This window comes from Bufo gargarizans, chromosome 8 (genome assembly GCF_014858855.1).
Source record: "Bufo gargarizans isolate SCDJY-AF-19 chromosome 8, ASM1485885v1, whole genome shotgun sequence".
NCBI lineage: Eukaryota > Metazoa > Chordata > Amphibia > Anura > Bufonidae > Bufo > Bufo gargarizans.
Window position 1 is genome coordinate 111921190 of NC_058087.1, and position 25573 is coordinate 111946762.

Consider the following 25573-nt stretch of genomic DNA (forward strand, 5'->3'; position numbering starts at 1 on the left):
ACCTTCCCCGTCTGCCACAACTGAGCAGAAGGGGAGGGAGGGGGGCTCCCTCCCTCTGTGACCCCATCCTCTCTGGGGGCTGCAGAGAGCTCCCTCCCTCTTAACCTCTTCCATACAGCGTTCCCTACGGACCGTGGCATGGAAGGGGTTAAAACGGCTGACATCTGCAAAGATGTCAGCCGTTTGAATCAGAGTGTCAGCAGTGAGCTGACACTGATTCAACCGCGCGGTCATGAGGAGAGATTGCGCACCCTTCCAAAGGACCTCTGAAAAATGAAAGGTGGAATCTGTTTAAATTCTTTATTCAGAACTTTGCATAGTTCGTAAAGCAACAATTTTCTTTACAATGTGAGAAGAAATAAAATCAATGTAGCATGCAGTAAATACATTCGTTATACATGGCATTGAATGTCATGTATTGTAATGAAAGGTGGAATCTGATTGGTTGCTATTGGCAACTAAGCCAGTTTTCCTTTGCCAGTTTGGATAAACCTCCCCCTGTGTGTCCATAAGGGTGCTGACCTCTGTAGTGGCTGCCTTTATAACCGGGCCATGGTTATGATACAGCTAGGTGTCGTTGGTCCATATTGCTTGCTCATGAAAGAAGTGAAACTCCTTGCTGTTTGATAATGGCTGTGCAGATTTTAGGCAAACTGTGCACCTATTAATAAAGAGTAAGGAGTATGCACTTCTGTTTTTGGCAGTTAGAATGGACCAGCTCCCCCTAGATACACTGCTGCTCAGTTGTGCATTGCCACTACAGCTGAGTGCACCCTAAGTGTAGATTTATGCAAAACCTATTTTTCAACATGCCAATCTCTGATTAAATATTTTACATTAAGGAGGAATTATCCAGGAAATGTTGATGATTACTTCTCAGGACTCTTGGCACCCTTGCGAATCAGCTGTTCCAGGGAGCTGCCACACTCACCGGAGCTCTAAAGAGCACAGTAGGCTCCTGGCAGCTCACCAAACACAGCTTTGTACATTTAGCTTTTATGCTTGGTATTTCACCCCAGCCCTATTCACGTCAATGGAGTTGAGCTGCAGCTAGGTCATGTGACCAATGTTGACGTCACATTGCCTCTTCTTCTAGCAAGACCTAGGTTCCAAAGAGATGGACCCCTGCCAATCTGATGTTTACAGCCTATCCTGAGGGAATGGCTTCTGTGTGCCTCCAGGTCCATGCGGCTGTGCCGCAAAAGATAGGGCATGTCCTATTCTTTGCCAAATCTTACGGATTGTGAACCCATTGAAGTCAGGGGATGCACATGGCCAGTGTCAGTGTTTTTTCGATCCATGGTTTGTTTTCCCTAAAATGGACACTGTCATGTGAGTGGATTCACATCTTTGCTTTGAATTCCAGCAATCTGTTTCGGTGTAGGAACTGACTGTCAGAGTTCACCATAGCTGGCTACCACTGCACCGTCGGATCCCCATTTAATGTAATGGGATCTGGCCGCTTTCCAGCATGTATTCAGGCTTTCAGCTGGATACAAAAAAAAAATATGCATGTAGTATTTTTTTTTTTTGTTCTGCTGAAAGCCGGCATGTATGCTGTGAATTCTGACAGTCTGATCCTCTGCCGAAATTCAAGGCGCAGATGTGAACCCAGCCGTAGACTGCAGCTATTACTTGTTTTCTGTCATTGAACTATCTTCAAGCTGACTGAAGGTAAATGGAACAAATTGTTGTGCGGAAAGGGCTGTTGATTCATTATTTTGTTTTTAATATAGGTTGATGTAGATGAATCTACACTTAGTCCTGAAGAGCAGAAAGAGAGAAAAATTATGAAGTTGCTGCTGAAAATAAAGAATGGGACACCTCCAATGAGGAAAGTATGTATTTAACAGAAAATATTATTTAAGAAAAGTGAAATATTGTTTTTGTAACAATTTTGCACTGGAACTGGTTGATAATGTTAATATTTTGTATGTAGTATACCCCACAGCTAATGCTTAATACTGTATATGACCTGCCTCCTGAATGACTTCTTACTATTTTGGTGGATGAAAACTGGTCACACTCAACCTACAATTACCAAAATAATCCTGTACAGTACTGCAGTACCAAATTGTCAGGAATACTACAGTCTTCTGGGAAATGTATCTCTTCACAACTCGCATGAACATGGGTTTGTTCATGTGAGGCTATCACAATATATGATAGGACTGGTCACACTGCTGTCAGTGCTTCTGTTGCCAGATTTGACCAAACGCATAAGTGATACATGCAGCAATATTTACTTGTAAAAATTTCTGAAGCCACAACAGAGCCTGACTGCCCTCATTGTAAGTCACTCCAAGCATATGTTTCAGTGTAGCACCGGTGCTGGAAATGCACAGTTCCATACACAGTGTGGTGAATGGAGCTTGTCACTCCAGCACTGCATACACTGACTACACTGAAACGGCTGATCGTCTGGGTACATTCAGCTGGACACCGGTTAATCAGATAATGGTCTGTTCAGAGGATATGCCATAAATGGCAAAATCCTGTAATACCCCTTTTAATCTCTTATTGTATAATAATGTACGTGATCAGCGTTAAAATGTATGGAGTGAGCTCACATGCAGAGCTCACTCAATATATGGCGTTTGCTAGCTCTATAATATGGCACCAGGCCACAATGACCAGGATCAGTAATGCAGAACCCAGTGATGTAACCCCTCAGATGCCTCTGTCAATAGCGACTTTATTTTTCAATAAAAACAAAAAACAAAACATACAATTATATTTTTCATTCCATGTTACAATATAAATTTATTATTTTCAATTCCCCATAATCGCCCATTTCCCACCCCTCCCTACCCTTGCGATGTGTCTCTAGGTCTACTATAATTCTACTCAATAGCGACTCTAGCACCTGTGAAGTTAGGCAGGGTCTGTCTGTGCTTCCTGATCTGAGTAACCATGGTAAAATCATGGGGCTTCTGCCAGTTGCCATGACTGTCTTGGGGCTTTGCCAAGGTTCCCAGAACTGTCATGGCTAACTGCCTGAAAAACTGTGCCCGAGGCACAGCTTCTTAGGCACACTGTAAATGAGTTTAAAAATTAACATAGTATCGCCGCCCTCATAAAATGCCCGAACTGTGCAGTGAACTCTAACGGGGAAAAATCGGGAAACATGGTATAAGAGAGAACAGACTTTTCACCAGGGGTGCACCACGAATGAGGCCAGGTGAGGCGATCGCCTCAGGCAGCACCAGGTAGAGGCAAGAAGGGGGCAGCGGAAGGGCCATAAGCAATGAGCGCTTTTATTGTGGCAAAGGGGTTAGGTTAAAAAAAATTGGGGAGGGGGGGCATTTCAGTTTTCACCTCAGGCAGCAGAAAGGCTAGGTGCACCACTGCATTTCCCAGTGGCAGAAGTTGGGTACAACATATTGGGATCAGAAAATATAACTGATTTAGTCAGTCTTCTGTAAATTGTGATTTAAGGTTAAATGTTGTATTGGTTTACTTTTTTATTTTATTTATTATAGGCAGCCTTACGACAAATTACAGACAAAGCCCGTGAATTTGGAGCTGGGCCACTCTTTAATCAAATTCTTCCTCTGCTGATGTCGCCAACTCTTGAAGACCAAGAACGACATTTGTTAGTCAAAGTTATTGACAGAATTTTGTACAAGCTGGATGACTTGGTTAGACCATATGTGCATAAGGTAAACCTGCCCATTGTGTTTCAGTTCTTAAGTTTCGTAACACCTGTACCAGTTGAACAGCGAAATTATGCAGTCAGTGATGTGATGAGTAATAGTTACCAGATTCTTGCAATAGTGGCAGAACACACATATTCCGCATATGTCAATAATTAAGGCACTTTGTATTAGTAACATAGTTTTATAAGGCCAAAAAGACATCTGTCCATCAAGTTCGGGTTGTTATCCTGCTAGTTAATCCAGAGGAAGGCAAAAACAGAAAACATGTGAGGTAGAAGCCAATTTTCCCCACTTAAGGGGGGAAAAAAATCCTTCCTGACTCAATTCAGGCAATCAGAAGAACTCCCTCGACCCATCTCAAGTAGCTGTAGCCTGTAATATTAACCTCCAGAAATACATCCAGGCCCTTCTTGAACTTTTAGTGAACTTACCATCACCTCAGTCAGAGTTCCATAGTCTCACTGCTCTTACTGTAAAGAATCCTATTTTAGGTTTGTGTGCAAACCTTCTTTCCTCCAGACGCAGAGGATGTCCCCTTGTCACAGGGATAACTAGATGATGGGAGAGATCTCTGTACTGACCCCTAATAAAAAACAAAACAAAAAAAACACAAATTTTTATATATAATTTTTTTTTATTAGATCTCCCCTCAGTCGTTTTTTTTTTTTTTTTTCTAAAGTGAATAAGCCTAATTTTGATCATTCAGGGTACTGAAGTCCCCCCATTCCAGTTATTACTTTAGTTGCCCTCCTCTAAACTCTCTCCAGCTCTATGTCTGCCTTGTTCACAGGAGACCAGAACTGTACACAGTACTCTCCATGTGTGGTCTGACTAGTGATTTGTAAAGTGGTAGGACTATGTTCTTATCACGGGCATCTATGCCCCTTTTGATGCAACCCATTATCTTATTGGCCTTGGCAGCAGCTGTCTGAAACTGGTTTCTACAGCTTAGTTTGCTGTTCACTAAAATTCCTAGTTCCTTTTCCATGTCGGTGTTACCCAGTGTTTTACCATTTAGTATGTACGGGTGACTTGCATTATTCCTTCCCATGTGCATAACCTTACATTTGTTGGTGTTAAACCTCATCTGCCACTTATATGCCCAAGCCTCCAATCTATCAAGATCCCTTTGTATCAGTATACTGTCCTCTTCAGTGTTAATTACTTTACACTGTTTAGTGTCATCTGCAAAAGTTTATATTACATTAATATATATATTGAAGATAATAGGGCCCAATACTGACCCCTGAGGTACCTCACTAGTGACTGTGACCCAATCTGAGTGTGTACCAATAACCACCACCCTCTGTTTTTTTTATCACTGAGCCAGTAACTTACCCACAATTCTCATTTTATATACTAACCTTTCATGCGGTACAGTGTCAAATGCTTTGGAGAAGTCCAGATATACGACATCCATTGATTCGTCACTGTCAAATCTAGAACTTACCTCCTCCATAGAAACTTATTCAATTAGTTTGACATGACCGATCCCTCATGAAGCCATGCTGATATGGGGTTATTTGCTTATTTTCATTGAGGTACTCCAATCTTCTCTTCGAAAACCTTCCTTACTGGCATAATCTTCAGTATGCTGCGCTTCCCGTTACAGTATTATCTAGACCTTTGCACTGTCTAGATAATACTGTAACGGGAAGCGCAGTATTATTACAGCTTCTTCATGCTTTCAAGTAAATAGGACGAACAGCTGTAATTACATTGCACCACTGCCACAGTCTAAAGGTCCCTTGACGATATTACAGAAGATAGACGTGAAGGAAGCGTTCCTTCCTGACAGTCTGCTGATTGCTGGTGAAGACCACTACATTTACACGCAGCAATCTCCTCCAGAGAATGGGGAGGAGCGATTGCCAGTTTAATCAGTCTGTTTGCTGCCAATAAACAATCATTTTTGCATGCGCACAAACGATCGGTTTACCCATTGAGCAAGCAGTACATTTACACCACCCGATCATCCCTAACTAGCATTACTATGAACATTCATTAGTGATGATCTGTACGATTCTATGCCTGTGTAAAGCGCCCTTTAGCAAGGTGCAGGTAAACACTAAAGAGGACACTGCACTTGCACAAGAGGGGAGCCAGGAGTTGGACCCAACCCGTCTAACATTGATGACCTATCCTTTAATTGAGCTGCATTAAAATGCCATTGGAGATGTAATCTCCACCATTTCTTGCTGTGTCACTGTTTGTACTAGGCTTGTTATCATTTGCCTTTGAGATCCTGTACTATAATGTCCTGCTTATGTAGGAAAAACTAATTATTTTCCTGCACATTGAAAGCTTTAGGAGGAGTTCACATTATTTTTTGTTGTACGTCAAGCATATACGTTTAAATACAGTAAAAATTGATCTGTTTAATGGATATAAATTTATTTTATGTTTCAATCGGTCTCTCGTTCACTATGATGTAAAAAAAGTGTGCTTTTTTTTTGTTTTTTTTCTTCTTTTTTGCACAGGACAGCAAAACCTGGTATTTGTCACTATTCTGTCCTGCAATAAAAAAACATACAATAAAAAACATTGACAAATGGAGTCAAAAGTAGGCATTTTTGCACTGTTTGCCAAATTATGGCTTACGTCACTTAATACTTTTCTATGCTTTTTTTTCTGTTTACAAAAGTAATCACGTGACGTACAGCTAAAACAAAAACTTGCTGACTGCTTTCAACAGCAACCTGTATAATTGTGAATGAACATCTGAACTGTGAGGTTCACATGTGGCAGATTTTGTTTCAGACATTTGTGACTGTTCTATTCATCTGAATCGTGGCTTTAAGCAATCTTTGCACATGTTGCAGAAACCACACAAAATAGTTCAGTTGCAGGAATATTTGCAATGAATATATCTTTTTGAACTTACCCAAATAATGCAGTTTAGGCTACTTTCACACCTGCGTTTAGGTGTCCGCTTGTGAGCTCCGTTTGAAGGGTCTCACAAGCGGCCCTGAACGCAGCCGTCTGGCCCTAATGCATTCTCAGTGGAGGCGGATCCACTGAGAATGCATCCGTCTGCCAGCGCTCAGCCTCTGCTCCGCTCACTGAGCGGACACCTGAACGCTGCAAGCAGCGTTTGGGTGTCCGCCTGGCCGTGCGGAGGCGAGCGGATCCGTTCTGACTTATAATGGAAGTCAATGGGGACGGATCCGCTTGAAGATGACACCATATGGCTCAATCTTCAAGCGGATCCGTCCCCCATTGACTTTCAATGTAAAGTCTGAACGGATCCGCTCAGGCTACTTTCACACTTAGAAATTTTTCTAAGTTATAATGCAGACGGATCCGTTCTGAACGGAGCCACCATCTGCATTAATATGAGCGGATCCGTTCAGAACGGATCCGCTCAAACACTAGTGTGAAAGTAGCCTTATTTACCACACTTTTTTAGCTGGTGTTACCTTGTCCTGCAGCCTGAATTTCTCTTCTGGGAAGGGGGGCATGCCTAAACTGTGTGTGTGTAAACGGCAGACTAGACTGATGCTGGAGCATAGTCTGTCTCTCCCCTCAGCAAAGGGAAACCATCGACCCTTGTAGGACCTTTTGTATCAGAAGGTTGAGGAATAGTTCAGGGGGCCTTTCTCCTACTAGTGAGGGCTTGCCACATAGTGCATCCTTTTTTGTGTGGCACTTAGATGGAAAAATGTCACTTGATTTTATGTAATTTCTTTTGCAATCATAAATGGTCAAATTATTTTAAACATTATATATTTTTTTCCAGATACTTGTCGTTATTGAACCATTGCTCATTGATGAAGACTATTATGCTAGAGTAGAAGGGAGAGAAATTATATCTAACTTGGCTAAGGTAATTCATATTGTTTTATGAATATTATTGTCTCAATAGTATCACTGCATATATAATATGTATTGAAAGGGAGTATGTAACTGCCAGTGTTCCCTATATAAACTATTTAGAAAAGTTTACTCTTAGAGCGTCTCACCAAAATGCAGGTTTTCTATCTTTAGAGCCATCATTATACATTCAAATGATCTGTTCTCCACTATGACTAATTTTCTTGAAGTAGTTTATGCTGCTGCTGTAGTTTATACATTTTATCGATAAAAATATGCAACAGCTAATTGACCAATCATATAACCATACACCAGCCAACTTTTTGACTCATTCACTTCAAAGAGTAAGTTGCTAAAAAAAAAATGGTGTAAGAGGACACTTAAAAGTAAAATGGTTTAACTGAATGTCCACACAGTAATATCTTGCACTGATTACACCTCAAAGATTGGTATCAAATACTTCTACTTCTGAGAAACTCTGGAAATGATTATACCGTATTTTTCGGACTATGAGATGCACCAGCCTATAAGATGTACCTACGATTTGGAGGAGGTAAAGTAACAAAAAAAAATATTTTTCTTCAGACACCCATTATTCATCAGACCCTTGTCAGACCTCTAATCCTCATCAGGCCCCAAAATCAGACTCTCAAGCGCCATCAGCCTCAAATCAGACCACCCAGCCTCCATTAGCCTAAGATCCGACCCCCTCAGCCCCCATCAGACTCTGATCAAACCCCCAGTCAGACCCTATATGCCTGCCTGAGATCGCACCCACTCGGCCTTAGATTGAACCCCGATCAGACGTTACAAAAAATAAATAAACTTGCCTTGCTTGCTCCGGACGGTGCCGCAGATCCAGACCTCACCTTTCGGGGCACACTGTGTACTGTGACTAGATGGCACACAGCATCAGGTCATAGTGTGCACTACGTCCTCCTGCTGTGTGTGGTCAGGACACCACAGTGGGACCCAGAAGACCAGGCAAGGTGAGTACAGCCAGGGCAGCGCTGCCCTCCCCTCAATGTGCCTCCCACATACTAATAGAAATGTTCAGTAGCATTTGGACTGTAAGAAGCGCTGCCACTTGTCCCTCATTTTTTTGGGGGGAAATTGTCTTTTAGTCTGAAAAATATGGCACCTAAAATGTTTAATTAGAAAAACTGTTCTACTTAACCAATGTAGCTATATGCAGTTTGAATCTCAGATTTTGACTACACTGAGATTCTTGGTACTTCTGGGGATACTGCTTTGCACTGTTATGTCAACAGGAGATAACATCTGTCATGTAGGGCCTAGTAAAAAAAAAAAAAAAAAAAAAAAGTTATAGAGAAGGAGCTGAACAGATTGATGTGGGAAAGCATTCAGTTAAAGTTATAATTAATATTTTTCGCCCTATAATAAAAATAGTTTTTATGAGACCTGCAGCCTAGAGCCCCAATCAGACTCCCAATGTGAATATAAACTCCAATCAGACCTCAGGTCAGACCCCAATATGTGTTACCTCAATTCAGACCTGCCCCCCTATATTAATCAGACAGCAGTGCAGATGAATAATAAAAATAAACTCCTTCTACTCCAGATGCCACTACTCCTCACATCCAGCACTCTTCCTGCTGCGCACTGTGAGCTGAAACGCACAGCGTAGCGTCAGAGCGTCAATGTCCTCACACTGTGCGCAGCCGCAGAAGAGCTGGCAGTGCTGCATTTACCACTTCTTAGTCCTCGTGTCCTAATGAACACTTCTCTAATGGAAATGCTCATTAGTATGCGCCCCATAAGACGCACTGACCTTTGCCCCCTACTTTGGAGGGGAAAAAAGTACATCTTATGAATACCGTATTTTTCACCCCATATTTCTGTTATTCAGTCTGAGTTCATTTGTACACAGGCACTGTCTTATCATTGATGTCCTTCTGTGTGTGTACACATAGCTGTAAGTCACTGGTAGTTGTGCATGCGGGAGATCTTAAGTTCAGTAAGAGAAGAGGTTTAAATTAAAGAGTAGTGAACTTTAATTTTGGTTTGTTTCAGGTTCATGGAACTTAAAAAAAATTATTCTGTTCTGGGACAAATTAATTCATCGAAAGAGAATATATTTGATGCCAGCAAATGTTAGACATAAACATTTGCATATCTAGCCTACAATAGTTATCTGTTAAATTTATCTTGTCTCCATAATAGAAATAGTACCCACCCAGAGGTGCCCAAGGCCTTGCAACTAGAAAAGCTTCTATTTGCATAGCTCTGATAAATAACTATTGTCCTGAAAGAGCTAGCCCCCCCCCCCCCCCCCAGTTTTGCTAGTTAAGCATATTTAAAAGGCCAGAAGGCACCCTTGCTGATCAGCTGAGTGATCAGCATCACTCATATAAGTGCTGTTTGCACTGTTTACCTGCTTGCCGTACAGCAGTTTATATATGTGATTATTGATGTCAGAGAAGTATATGTGCAAATTATCATGTCTAACGTCTGCTGGCATCAGCTAGGCTTAGGAAAGCTAATGAAACCTTTCCCAGGAACCCAGAGAGGCATTACCTGGCCTACAATACTTTGCACACATATTCCGCATACTAGGGGTTCTCCATAATGAGTACCCCTTAGACAATTCATATATTCCCTCTTGCTCTCTTTCAGCTTTGTTTGAATCTGAACTGGATTTGGTACTATCAATTTACACATCCTTAGTTAAATTTATAACATTTCAAGTTTTGCTGTCGATTTTCCCCCAAAACTATATCAGTCTGCTCAGCTCTCCCTGCTCTGGAACCTGTCATTAACAGTTTGGATCTTCAACATGGCTCTTTCCCCTTTATAATAGAAATGTAACTTTTGCCACTTCTGCCATTGTCTTACTTTTTAAAACTTAAAGGGATTCTCTCAGCTAGGTTTAGCCTATAGAGCTGATCGTTCAGCTCTATAGGCTAAACCTAACTGACAGAACCCTTTTAATTTTGAGCCTTTTCTTTTAACATTTTAGGCTGCTGGCTTGGCCACAATGATTTCCACAATGAGACCAGATATAGACAATATGGATGAATATGTCCGTAATACAACTGCCAGAGCTTTTGCAGTTGTTGCCTCTGCTCTTGGCATTCCTTCATTGCTTCCTTTCTTGAAAGCTGTCTGTAAAAGTAAGAAGTCATGGCAAGCACGACATACTGGGATTAAAATTGTGCAACAAATTGCAATTCTGATGGGATGTGCCATTTTGCCACACCTAAGAAGTTTGGTGGAGATTATTGAGCATGGTAAGATTGTTTATTTTTAACACCTTTTAATAAACAAAATTTAATTATACCCCCATAGCTAGTATATGTGTATGTATGGTGTATGTGTATGTATATTTTATTTATTTTCTCCTCCGCCCCTTTTCTCTTTTTCTTTCCTTTCCCTCTTCTTTCCCCCCCTTTTCTTCAATTTCACTATTGCCTTTTAACCAAAACAGGACACTTAAATACCAGTTAACATAACAATACAAGTCCAAAACGGAGAGATCTCTCCAATCAGCAGAGTGCAGCAGCTCAGCTCGGGGGGGATACTGATCAGAGAGGTAGGGAGAGGAGCAAGCAGAGGAATCAAACTAGGGGACAAGCAAAGTTGAAGAAGCACAGACGAGGGCAGAAACCACAACCGGATCTATAGAGTCCGGATGACAGAAGCAAGCAGAGGGCAGCGGGAAAACTTCCTGGTAGTAAGAAGTATCCAAGCATCGACCAGAATCTGAGTCAGAAGTCAGGCGGATGGCCCCCCACAACGAGCCACCAGAAGCATGACATCCAACATATGGACCTGGATCTACAGACTACAAGGGCACCCAAATCCTTCTCTATAAGTGACTCTCCCAGTGTTAAATCATGATGCACGGAGATTACTACCAAGATGCGTAACTTTACATTTATCCACATTGGGCATCAGCTTGGCAAATGAGGTTCAATCTATCAGATTGTTCAAGTCGGCTTGTAGTTCATAGACTACACAGTACTGCATAGCTTAGTGTCATCTGCAAAAATAGAAATGGTGCTATTAACCCCTTAATGACCAAGCCAGATTTTTGGAAATCTGACATGTCACTTTAGCAGAGAATAACTTCGTAAAGGTTTTGCATATCAAAGAAATTCTGACATTTTTCTTGTGACGTATTGTACTTTACTAAGGTGGTAACATTTTACCGATTAAAATATGCGTATCTTTATTTTAAAAAACATAAAAATCAATAAATTTGTAAAAAAATAAATATTGGAATATTTTCCTATTTTCAACTGCAATATTTCACATAAATACTATTCAATATTTTTATCAAATATATTTCCACATCTTTACTTTATTTTGGCTGCACTTCTAAATAAAATTAAGTTATTTTTTTAATTTTATTTAGATCGTTTTAACATTTTTTGTAATTGGTATTTTTCCTGCAACAAGCCAAGTTTGCAGAGGCTTATAAGTGTCAGAATAATAGAACCCCTCCCCTCAGTGGCCCCATTTTGAAAGCTAGACCTCTTAACGTATTCATCTATGGGTTTTTTGACCCCCTAGTTTTTTAAAGAAATCAATGCTAAGGTGAAGAATTTATTTTTTTTAATTTTTTTTACCAAGTGTCAATTTAAAGACAGGTTTTTTTTGTTTTGTTTTTTTTCTACAGAGCACATAAAAATGAAGTACACCACAACATTTATCACCCAATTTCTCCTTCAGAAATTTCCCCTTTGTGGCCCTAATCTTATGTCTTGACACACGGCAGGGCCTAAACATAAAGGAGCATCTGGGGCCTTTCAAAGAATAAACTGGATGGTTCAAGCCCCATTGCACACATGTAACGTGATCCCTTTTAAAGCACACATCTAGTGGTGTAGTGAGTATGCGGAGTGCAAAATTATTATAGGATTAAATAATGAGTAAATATGGTTTTATTCAATTTGTTAATACATGTTTTACAGGAAATTAGAGAAAAAATATATTTAGATGGGTAACCCTGTTACTGTCTTAGAAATCCACCACATTCTTATCTTTGTGGCGCATACAGATGAGAAGTGAAGCTGAGCAAAATGTCTCCAACTATGTTGCAAATTCCAGTTTGTTCACAAGATACAAGAACACTTAGGGCTATAATGACAAGCTAGCATTCGAAGACAGTGACTGGTCGTATGTCTCTTTAGCCCTATCAATCCCTATATGAGAGACGAACGTGCTAAGTGATGCGGTGCACTATAACAGGCCCGGCAAGGTAGAAAGCGCTATGCACACAATCAACCAGTCGCCTACAGAATACAGTTGCAAGAAAAAGTATGTGAACCCTTTGGAATGATTTGGATTTCTGCACAAATTGGTCATAAAATGTGATCTGATCTTCATCTAAGTCACAACAATAGACAATCGCAGTCTGCTTAAACTAATCACACAAAGAATTAAATGTTACCATGTTTTTATTGAACACACCATGTAAACATTTGCAGTGCAGGTGGAAAAAGTATGTGAACCCATAGACTAATGACATCTCAAAGAGCTAATTGAAGTGAGGTGTCAGCCAACTGGAGTCCAATCAATGAGATGAGATTAAAGGTGTTGATTACAGCTGCCCTGCCCTATAAAAAAAAAAAACACACACCAGTTCTGGGTTTGCTTTTCACAAGAAGCATTGCCTGATGTGAATGATGCCTCGCACAAAAGAGCTCTCAGAAGACCTACGATTTAAGAATTGTTGACTTGCATAAAGCTGGAAAGGGTTCTAAAAGTATCTCAAAAAGTCTTGCTGTTCATCAGTCCACGGTAAGACAAATTGTCTATAAATGGAGAAAGTTCAGCACGGCTGCTACTCTCCCTAGGAATGGACATCCTGTAAAGATGACTGCAAGAGCACAGCGCAGACTGGTCAATGAGGTGAAGAAAAATCCTAGAGTGTCGGCTAAAGACTTACAAAAGTCTCTGGCATATACTAACATCCCTGTTAGCGAATCTACGATGCGTAAAACACTAAACAAGAATGGATTTCATGGGAGGATACCACAGAGGAAGCCATTGCTGACCAAAAAAAACATTGCTGCACGTTTACAGTTTGCACAAGAGCACCTGGATGTTCCACAGCAGTACTGGCAAAATATTCTGTGGACAGATGAAACCAAAGTTGATTTGTTTGGAAGAAACACACAACACTATGTGTGGAGAAAAAGAGGCACAGCACACAAACATCAAAACCTCACCTCAACTGTGAAGTATGGTGGTGGGGGCATCATGGTTTGGGGCTGCTTTGCTGCGTCAGGGCCTGAACAGATTGCTATCATCGCAGGGAAAATGAATTACCAAGTTTCTCAAGACATTTTGCAGGAGAACGTAAGGCCATCTGTCCACCAGCTGAATCTCAACAGAATATGGGTGTTGCAACAGGACAACGACCCAAAGCATAGAAGTAAATCAACAGAATAGCTTAAACAGAAGAAAATACACCTTCTGGGGAGTGGCCCAGTCAGAGTCCTGACCTCAACCCGATTGAGATGCTGTGGCATGACCTCAAGAAACCGATTCACACCTGACATCCCAAGAATATTGCTGAACTGAAACAATTCTGTAAAGAGGAATGGTCAAGAATTACTCCTGACCGTTGTGCACGTCTGATCTGCAACTACAGGAAACGTTTGGTTGAAGTTATTGCTGCCAAAGAAGGTTCAACCAGTTATTAAATCCAAGGGTTCACATATTTTCTCCACCTGCACTGTGAATGTTTACATGGTGTGTTCAATAAAAACATGGTAACATTTAATTCTTTGTGTGTTATTAGTTTAAGCAGACTGTGATTGTCTATTGTTGTGACTTAGCTGAAGATCAGATCACGTTTTATGACCAATTTGTGCAGAAATCCATATCATTTAAAAGCGTTCACATACTTTTTCTTGCAACTGTATATAAAGTGTCCAGAACAGTCTGTAGGAACAGTAATTCCCAAAATGATGTCAGGATTTCTAGACATCCCTTATTGTACAAGCCCTTAGTTTACTGGTGAGGAACAACTCAATCATTAGAGATTCTCCAAAAAAATATCATGCAATATCATGATACAGTAATGTGAATGGAATTAACAGCTTTGTGTGGCAGGACATAGTCCTAAAAAATGAAATTAGGAAAATTAAGAAAACAAAACAGAAAAAGATAAATTTGTTCCAATGTCTGGAAAAAAAATAATTAGCTGCACAACCCATGCCAAAAGGATCTATCCCTCCCTCCCTGGAAAGCCCACAAACTTTGTGAAAAGACCCACCCTTTTTGGTATTAAATAAAATTAATAATTAGCAACCGTATGGTACATTTCAAAACGGGTAATTGCAGAGGCCTGGTTGTGATGGGCAACTGGGACAGTAAATTTGGGTGTCCCTCCTCCTTTCATGGTTGCTACACACCCGGCATAATTTCTGAGGATATGTCTTGCTGGCAGTGGCAGGGACAGGGTGAGGGAAACGGTGGCCCCTCAACAGAACACTCTCAACCACCTTCTCCTAGAACTCAAGGAAGTTGAGGGTTCCTTGGGCCTTTTTAAATAAAACAAAACTATTTTATAGGTAGCAATCTGAATTGGGTAGATTGCTACCTTTTTATACCAGATCCAGTTTTTTCCACTTCACCAGGTAGGGTTTGGAGCGCCTGGTCCAAGAGGTCTACACCTTCTGTAAATTTATTGTAGTCTGTCACACAGACCTGTTTGTATTTGTCAGCAGTAGCCCCCTCTCCCTAACTGCTACTGTAGTGTCTGTGTCCGCAACAGCAATGCTGGAGTTTCACATGTGTACATATTTATTCTTGTGATAAAGGGAGGTTTTAACTCGTAGAGGACACGCGCCGTACATGTACAGCGCTGTGATTGGCTGTGTGCAGGAGCTGCGCCCGCCCGATCAGCGGCAGGGGTCCAGCAGTCACTGACTAATAGCCGGACCCCTGCTGCATGCGTCGAAATTAACCCTTGATATGCCACGCTGACCACGGCACATGCGATGTCCTCACTGGTATCGGAGCTGCCATCGGGTCCCCGTGCTGCTGTGACGGGGACCCGATGGCATGGAAGGCAGCGCAATGCCTTCCGGGGGAGAGCGTCAGGAAGCTGTATGTGTAATGCACACTTTATTACACTTGCATCCAATGCATTCCAATACAGAAGTATTGGAATGCATTGTAAAGGGGATCAGACCCATTGTTGAAGTCCCAGAGTGGGACAAAAAATGAAGGTGAAAAAAAGTAAAAAAAAAAAAATAAAGTTTCCAAGTAAAAAAAATTTAAAAAAAAATTGAACAAAATATCATTTTGCCAAAATAAAGGGAAATAAAAAAAATAGGGGAAAAAAGAAAAGTACACGTATTTGGTATCTAGAAAACGAACACAAGACCTAAAAAATAAAATTACTGTGCTAAATAAACAATTTTTTGGTCACCTTATAGCACTAAAAGTGCAACACAAAGCGATCAAAAAGGCGTATACCCCCAATATAGTACCAATCTAACCTTCCCCTCATCCCACACAAATGAGCAGCTCTATAAAAATACCACATGATCTAACCCTTCAGGTAACCACCGTAAGTGTCCCAAAACCTTTTTTTTTTTTTTTTTTTTTTTTTTGGTCTGTCACCTTGCATCACAAAAAGTCATATGCACTCCAAAATAGTGCCAATCAAATAGTCATCTCATCCTGCAAAAAATGAGCCCCCTAACAAGACAGTCGCCCAAAAAAATAAATAAAACTACGGCTTTCAGAATGTGGAGACACAAAAAAAAAATCATTTTTTCCCCCCAAAAAATGCTTTATGTAAAACTGGAACAAAACCTTATTTGGTATTGCCGCGTCCATAGCAACCTGCTCTATAAAAATACCACATGATCTAACCTGTCAGATGAATGTTGTAAATAACAAAAAATAAAAACGATGCCAATACAGCTATTTCTTGTTACCTTGCCTCACAAAGTGTAATATAGAGCAACCAAAAATCATATGTACCATAAAATAGTACCAACAAAACTGCCACCGTATCCCGTAGTTTCCAAAATGGGGTCACTTTTTTTTTTTTGGGAGTTTCTACTCTAGGGGTGCATCAGGGGGGCTTCAAATGGGACATGGTGTAAAAAAAAAAACAGTCCAGAAAATCTTCCAAAAACCGTATGGTGTTCCTTTCCTTCTGCGCCCTGCCGTGTGCCTGTACAGCAGTTTACGACCACATATGGGGTGTTTCTGTAAACTACAGAATTGGGCCCATAAATATTGACTTTTGATTGGCTGTTAACCCTAGCTTTGTTAGTGGAAAAAAATGGATTAAAATGGGAAATCTGCCAAAAAAGTGAAATTCAGAAATTTTATCTCCATTTTCCATAAATTATTGTGGAACACCTAAAGGGTTAACAAAGTTTGTCAAAACAGTTTTAAATACCTTGAGGGGTGTAGTTTCTAAAATGGGGTGATTTTTGGGTGCTTTCTATTATGTAAGCCTCACAAAGTGACTTCAGACCTGAACTGGTCCTTAAAAAGTGAATTTACTTCTAAGCCTTCTAGAGTTGTTGCGATACCAAATTTTTGATTCGGTTTCGATACCATAAAGTATTGCAATACTCGATACCATGCCAAAAATTAAACCAAAAAAGCCACGTGCATGCCGCATTTAAAAAAAAAAATGGCGAATCGCACATCTTTTATTTATTTTTTCTGTTCCGGCGTTCACCGCATAGATTTTTTTTAAAATATTTTAATAGTTTGGACTTTTTTGACGTGGCGATATGTAATATGTGTATTTATTTATACATTTTATATGTGAAATTGGGAAAGGGGGTGATTAATACTTAATATTTTTGGTGTGTTTGGGCTGTAATGGTAACTGATCGGAGCACCAAGCTTACACAGCTAGGGCTGCGATTAGAAGCTGCCACTGCCACCAATGAGGGGAGAGGACCCTGTGGCCACTGCCACCAATGATTTTAATGCTAATTACTATCTGAGCAATGGGGAGGAGACCATCAGTTTCTCTAGTGGGCGTTCCTTCTACCTGGCTGTAGCACTATCCAATCGTAGCGCAGGGAGAAGGAACGCCCACTAGAGAAGCTGATGGTCTCCTCCCCATTGCTCCGATAGTAGTTAGCATATGGAGGAGGAGAGGAGACAGTAATGGGGCACAGCGGGCGAACGGCGCCGCGCCCAGGAATAATGGTAAGTGCAGGGACATCTCTGGGCGCCGCTCTGTGTAGGAAAAGTCCTATCATTGGTGCAGTGTGCCCGCCCCTCTCTTACCATTGGTGGCAGCAGCACAGGGGGAGGGAGACCCTGCTTCCTTCTCCCCTGTGCTGCTGAGGGAACATGAGCACACATGTTCTGTGATACTAGACAGCGCAGCCCAGTATCGAAAAAATGGAAATCCCGGTATCGTATCGATACCGGGACAAAAGTATCAATTGGGTATCGAAATTTCGATACCCGCAACAACCCTAAAGCCTTCTGACGTCCCCCAAAAAATAAAATTGCATTCACAAAATGATCCAAACGAGAAGTAGACATATGGGGAATGTAAAGTAATAACTATTTTTGGAGGTATTACTATCTATTATAAAAGTAGAGAAATTGAAATTTGCTAATTAGCATATGTTTCCAAATTTTTAGTTACATTAGATTTCTATAAATTAAAAATATATTTTTTTTTACTCTATTTTACCACGGTCATGAAGTACAATATGTGACAAGAAAACAATCTCAGAATGGCTTGGATAAGTAAAAGCGTTTTAAAGTTATCACCACATAAAGTGACACATGTCAGATTTGCAAAAAATGGCCTGGTCCTTTAAGGTGAAAAATGGCAGGGTCCTTTGTATTTTATTTATTTTTTTGTTTGTTTTTGTTTTTGTTTTTTCTTCTGAAGCGATTTATTTTTGTATTAATGCCCTGGAACAGGACTGATTATTCTTGGTGCTTTTAAATCACTTAGACATAAGTGTCTTGTTTTTCTTCTTTGTAAGGATTGGTGGATGAGCAACAAAAAGTTCGTACAATTAGTGCTTTGGCTATTGCAGCTTTAGCGGAAGCAGCCACTCCCTATGGGATTGAGTCCTTTGATTCCGTGCTGAAGCCTCTGTGGAAAGGTATTCGACAGCACAGAGGAAAGGTATTTGTTAAACTTCATAAATATTTTTGGACAATTGCACTACTGGGGTTGCAAGTTACTATTTCTTTTGTGCATCACAGGGTCTTGCTGCATTCTTAAAGGCGATTGGATATCTTATTCCTCTCATGGATGCGGAGTATGCAAACTACTATACCAGAGAAGTGATGTTGATTTTAATCAGAGAATTCCAATCCCCTGATGAAGAGATGAAGAAAATAGTTCTTAAGGTAAGAATTTATTTTCTTAATACTTTTACAAGTTATTCCCAAGTATTGAAAGTTTCAATATAATTTTTATTTTATTTTTTCTAGGTTGTTAAGCAGTGCTGTGGTACTGATGGTGTTGAAGCAAATTACATAAAGACAGAAATTCTTCCTCCGTTTTTCAAGCACTTCTGGCAGCATAGAATGGCTCTGGACAGAAGAAACTACAGACAGGTAGACATAAGTTAACATTTTTTATTTTTTTTTCCCTCCCCTTTCCTTCCCTTTTAACCACTTGATGTTGTGATGTAATTATTGTTTACCTAATATTTGCAGTTAGTGGACACAACGGTTGAACTTGCAAATAAAGTGGGTGCTGCAGAAATAATTTCTAGAATTGTTGATGACTTAAAAGATGAAGCAGAACAATACAGAAAAATGGTCATGGAAACTATTGAGAAAATTATGGGAAATCTTGGAGCTGCAGATATTGACCATAAGTTAGAAGAGCAGTTGATTGATGGAATTCTTTATGCATTCCAGGAGCAGACTACAGAAGTATGTATTTAATTTTTATTTTTTTTACGGATACACTGTGAACTGAAATGTTCAAATGCATTGCGTTTCTACAAAACAACCTGTCACTTATTTAGAACTTAGTTTTTGGTCACCACCTTACAAAAAAGGTAGAAAGAGAACAATCCATCACACCTCTGCCTTGACTTGACAATTAAAAAGCTATGAGTCTCGACAGACCATGGATGGCATCCAGATGCAAACAGTTTTAGGCTACTTTCACACCTGCGTTTAGGTGCAGATCCGTCTGGTATCTGCTCAAACGAATCCGCACCTATAATGCAAACGCTTAGATCCGTTCAGAACGGATCCGTTTGCATTACCATGAGCAAAAAAATGCAAATGATAATGCAAACGGATCCGTCCAGACTTTACATTGAAAGTCAATGGAGGACGGATCCGTTTGAAAATTTAGCTATATTGTGTCAACTTCAAACAGATCTATCCCCATTGACTTACATTGTAAGTCTGGACGGATCAGTTTGCCTCCGCATGGCCAGGCGTACACCCGAACGCTGCAAGCAGCGTTCGGGTGTCCTCCTGCTGAGCACAGCGGAGGACAGACGGTGCTAGACTGATGCATTTTGAGCGGATCCGCATCCACTCAGAATGCATTAGGGCTAGACGGATCCGTTCGGGGGGCTTCTTGAGAGCCTTTAAACGGAACTCGCAAGCGGAGCCCCTGAAAGTAGCCTTAAACGGATGGTTTGTAGAAGATGCTGTCTATTGTCGAAGATAACTCATTGAACTTGCATGCAAAACTGTCAGTTTTTCACTGAACAGACCCTGACACATTCAGTACTGCTTATGTTCAAGAGGCCTAAATATAGAGTACAAAGTGATCAAAAAGCCAATTTTACCACAAAATGGTATCCTTAAAACTCCAGTCTGTTTCTCAGAACAAGCCCTTATACAGCTGCCTTGACGGAAAAATAAAAATCTTAGGCCTCGTTTAAATTTCAGTGTCCGTTTCACATCATAAAAATTAAATCTGTTAAATCTGTGAAGATGTCCATGAAACATCCATGTTTGGTCTGCGTGTTAGTTTTTTGCCCTCCATATGCCATCCATGGCTCACAATGACTATTTAGTAGTCAGTGAAAAACGGATGCTATCCATGATTTTCATGGACTTGTAGACTATAATGGAGGTGTTTGATTAGGATCATGGACAAAAGTGCCGTTCTCTGTGATGATTTCACTGACTCGGGGCTCATCCACACGACCGTGCCATTTTTTGCAGTCAGCTAATTGTGGAGCCGCAAAAAACGGATGCCGCCTGTGTGCCTTCCTCAATTTGCGGAACAGAAGGCCCATTATAGAAATGCCTATTCTTGTCCACAAAATAGACAAGAATAGGACATGCCTCGTAATTTTTGCGGGGCCATAGAACGGACCCATTGACATGAATGGTTCCGTTTACGGAATCAAAATATGTCCCGTATACGGCACGCAAAAAAGTTTGTGAACGAGCCCTCCTGGTCAGTAAAAAAAATACTGATGTATGAACAGACACACTGAAATAAATGGGTTTGTGTGCTGTCCATGGAAAATGCAAACGGCACACGTCGATGAAAAACAAAAATGTTAACGAGGCCTTATGGTTACACTTTTTATGATTCAAAAGTCGTAAAACATAAAATAATAATTATTTGGTATCACCATAATGTCAACTTGCAGAATAGTTATTTTCTTTATATCACACTGTGAACTAAAAATAAAATATAAAAAAAAGCCCTTCTGTACCACAAAGTGGTATCTATATAAAAATAGTTTGCCCGACCAAAATGTACCTGACAGTCAACAACAACAAAAAATTATAGCGGTTAATAAATAATTTCAGAAAAATCATTGTTAAAAAATCCAAATGGTTCTCCTGCCCAACTGAACCTTGCGGGGTGATGTATGACTGAAAGGATTTGGACCTTTCTGGACCTCTACGACAACCTTGGTTTGAGACACTGATGTCAGGAGAGATGTTTCTCAGTTGGCAATAACACACACACACACACACACACACGCAGTCACTGAGAAACACAAATTTTATTATGCTATTGCTTGGCCTCATATGGGCAGCAGAAAAGTTTGCACAACAGCATTAAACCAGTCATAACTGCTAAACATTGACGCCCATACAGATACCACTGGAACATCCCTTTAAGGCCCCATGCACACGGCCGTTGTTCACGGCCGTGTGCGGGCCGTGGAACCGCGGCCTGGATCCCTTCCTGTGAGCTGGAGCGCACGGCGTCACTGGTTGCTATGACGCCGTGCGCTCCCTGCTGCCGCCGCAATACAGTACTACACTGGTATGATCTATACCAGTGTATTACTGTACTGTGCCGGCAGCAGGGGGCGCACGGCGTCATAGCAACCAGTGACGCCGTGCGCTCCAGCTCACAGGAAGGGATCCAGGCCGCGGTTCCACGGCCCGCACACGGCCGTGAAAAACGGCCGTGTGCGTGGGGCCTAATGGGTATGTAACATATATGAATGTCCGCAGTTGTGCCGAATGACCCTGAGTGAATTAGAACATTTGTTCTAATTCTGGCAGATTCCCAGAATCTGTCCTGAGACAGATAAGTGAACCTAACTCGCAGCGGGGGATTGGGGGGATGTGAAGTGCGTAGGTGAGATACTATAACAATTCTGTACATCATAGAGAAGACAACATGGAGTCACATTTGCCTTCAATGACCACATATTGGATATTTTTATACTTTGGAGAAATTGTGTAGCAGCTTGCTTCATTATTTTAGAAGTGAAAAATGTGGGCCTACTGCAATGTACTATTGGAAAGAGTAATAAACTTTAATTTTCAAAGTCCAAATAAAATTCTGATAACGCCTGTAAAGTCAAAACTATCACTACACCTATAGCTGAATTCCTTGGCAGTGTGCTTTCCAAAATGGGGCTATTTCTTAGAGGTTTCAGCTGAATAGTTACTTTAGTGGCATTTGTGTTTCAAAAGCATAATGGCACTCCTTCTCTTCTGATGGCATGTTTTGTCTTGGTAACTCTTGAGAAAATGAAAAATTGAGCTAAAACTACATATTATTGGAAACATGTTGTTTATTTCCACACCCCAATTTTAATAAATTCAATGAAATACCTGTGTAGTCAAAATTCTCACTACACCCCTAGATGAATTTGATTTGCCACTTCATGGTCGCTGCAAACATGAAATTGCATGTAAAATGTCCTAATTAACTGGAAACCCTGAATTTCACGAGGTGCCATTCTGAGGCATTTGAGTATCCAGGGGCATGTATAAGATATTTCTAAAAACTGCTGAATGAGGGTGGTAGCATTCAAGTTTTACTCATTTTACCAATCTATGTGTTCCACATAAATTCGACATGTAAAAATAAAAATAAAAAATCCTTAAATTTTTACCTCCATTTTGTGGTAATTCTTCGGAAACGCTTAAAAAAATAGCTTTTGGAGACTTTGGTAAATTAAATATTTTGTGAGGTATCAAAGCAGATACCGTACATTAAAATGTTCTATTACTGAAGCACAATAATTGCAATGATAAGGAGGTACCATAGTGATAATCATATCCCTAAAAAGCCTGGAACATAAAATTTAAACTTTTGATAAATCAAAGATAAAAAGTGCAAGTGACAAAACATGATGTTTTACCCACAATACGGGCAAATAAACAGTATAGATAAAATGTAAGTGAACACCAATTTTTTATTTTTATTTCTTAGACAGTTCAGGGGGAGAGAGGGTAGGGGTCCAATAAACCCCAGACAGCAGGTACACAACCTGCCGTAAAAGGCCAAAGCATAAGCAGCTGGATCCCCACCGTGTACCATTATAGTCAAAGGACTCTGGTGGGGTAAGGTAGTATCCAGCCGGCTTTTTCTATGCTGGCAGAATGTACTACTAACGTGAAACTAGCCTTAGCCCAAAATAAGAACGCATTTTCTACTGCATTGTAAACAGGTGTTCATAATTAAGATGAGAAAATCCTTTAATTTGACCATCTAAAGACCTAATTGAATGTGTGCATTTGTTAAAATGTGATTTCCCCCTCCCAGGACTCTGTGATGTTGAATGGTTTTGGCACAGTTGTCAATGCTCTTGGCAAAAGAGTAAAACCATATCTGCCCCAGATATGTGGTACAGTCTTGTGGCGCTTGAACAACAAGTCTGCAAAAGTGAGGCAACAGGCCGCAGATTTAATCTCTCGTACTGCAGTTGTCATGAAAACTTGTCAAGAGGTACGCTTACATATATTGAAACTCACTAGCTTTGCATAAGAGTGACTTGACATTATATAACTTTCATTTTTCCCCCCCTCAATTTAGGAAAAATTAATGGGTCATTTAGGTGTGGTTTTGTATGAATATCTTGGAGAGGAATATCCTGAAGTACTTGGCAGCATTTTAGGAGCCCTGAAAGCAATTGTTAATGTTATAGGTAATGGAGTTACATTTTTATGCATTCAGTGTATGGAATTTTGCCTTTTAGTTACTTGCTAAATTTATTGATTACGTCTCAAATAGGTATGCACAAAATGACTCCTCCGATAAAAGATTTACTGCCGAGACTTACACCCATTTTGAAAAACAGGCATGAAAAAGTGCAGGAGAATTGCATTGATTTGGTTGGTCGCATTGCTGATCGGTATGTTTAAATTCATTTCCTTCTTTGTTTTTGAGTTTCATTGCATAATGTATTATACACTGATCATCCATTACATTTAAGAGGATCTATCACAATACAAACTATATAGTCTCGATAAAATGTATGAACTTTGAAAATCCATGTCAGAATGACTGTATAATTCTTTAACCCTTTCTGTAACAGTATGTCGTAAGGGCTAACTTTGTGCACCTTGATGTAGTTACATCGTAGGGGTGACACAGGCTCCAGCTGCAATGGCGAGATCAGAGCTAGCTCCGAACCTGCCCATTTAAGCCCATAGATACCGCGGTCAAAAGTGAGCCTGGCATCTAAGCAGTTAAACAGAGGTAGACTATTGCCACTCCATCAGGCTCCTTTGACATGGGGTGCAATTGCAATGTCAGGTGCAGATGCCGAATGTACAGTGTCCACAGGTCCCCTTGTGGAAAAATGTTTTTAAAGGGGGTTATCTGGTTAACTATCTTGAGGATAGGTAATCGGTATAATTTATCAATATCAGATCTGCAGTGGTCTGACACCTTGGACCCCCATTGATCAGCTGTTAGAGGCCAATGCTCCGTTAGAGCCTAGGTCATGTGATGTCACCATTCGTCGGTCACATGGCTTAGTGTCAGCTCAGCCCCATAGAAGTAGTAATGTGCTTGGAGAGATGCCAATAGCTGGCTGCACTGACCAGCACAACGGCTTACTGTAACAGCTGATCAGAGGGCTGCCGGGAGTTGGACCCCCACCAATGTTATCCATTCCTGGAATTGCAGTTCTAATGCGCTGCATCTCTTCAGAGAGACTTGGTGTATTAGGCCGCAAGACCCACTTCGCCGAATGTCGCACAGGGAACTGGTCTTAACCTGGAAGTGCACCATTAGATGCCACCATTATTGCAGTTTACAGACATGAGCCACGGGTGCTGTTTTGGGCACCATGTTTAAAGGGGTTGTCCGGGTTCAAAGGTGAACCCGGGCATACCCTTATTTTCACCCAGGCAGCCCCCCTGAGGCTAGCATCGGAGCATCTCATGCTCCGATGTGCTCCCTTGTCCTGCGCTAAATCGTGCAGGGCACAGGCTTTTTGTTTTCAACAACACACGGCCAGGTGGAAACTTCCGCCCGGCAGTGTGTTCGGTGACGTCACCGACTCTGATGGGCGGGCTTTAACGCTGCCCTAGCCGTTTTACTGGCTAGGGCAGCGCTAAATCACGCCCATCAGTGTCGGTGAAGTCAGAGTTCCTGGCAGCCCCATGGAGAGCCCCGGTATGTCACTGGATCTCCAAAATATGCCTTTGCCTTGCACGATTTAGCGCAGGGCAAAGGAGAGCATCGGAGATGGACAAGCCCCTTTAAATTTTTCAGCATAACATTGTACGCAAAATCCTACAGCCTTAGCTGGTTTGCCTTCTTCCCATAGTACATTCCAGTGCAGGTAAGCGATACACATATACCCAGCCATCCTGTTTTCAAAACATTAAAGGTGTATAATTTCAAACAATGGGGACATATTGCTAGGATATGCCCCACATGTGAGCGTTTCGCATCTACATCAAGAATGGAGCCA

The 25573-nt window shown here is 40.9% G+C and overlaps 1 protein-coding gene across 2 annotated transcripts in view; it reads left to right on the top strand.

Moving 5' to 3' along the window:
• Positions 1-25573, top strand: part of SF3B1 (splicing factor 3b subunit 1) — a 170035-nt gene that overhangs the window by 99329 nt on the left and 45133 nt on the right. The window contains exons 11-21 of one of the 2 annotated variants that reach the window (XM_044302777.1): positions 1737-1838; positions 3483-3662; positions 7399-7485; positions 10453-10723; positions 18440-18585; positions 18666-18812; positions 18897-19022; positions 19125-19346; positions 23413-23595; positions 23683-23794; positions 23881-24001. In XM_044302777.1, coding sequence (XP_044158712.1) covers positions 1737-1838; positions 3483-3662; positions 7399-7485; positions 10453-10723; positions 18440-18585; positions 18666-18812; positions 18897-19022; positions 19125-19346; positions 23413-23595; positions 23683-23794; positions 23881-24001 — 1697 coding nt within the window. Of the gene's footprint in view, positions 1-1736; positions 1839-3482; positions 3663-7398; positions 7486-10452; positions 10724-10920; positions 11684-18439; positions 18586-18665; positions 18813-18896; positions 19023-19124; positions 19347-23412; positions 23596-23682; positions 23795-23880; positions 24002-25573 lie in introns of those variants that run through there. The other variant, XM_044302778.1, reaches the window with a different exon arrangement.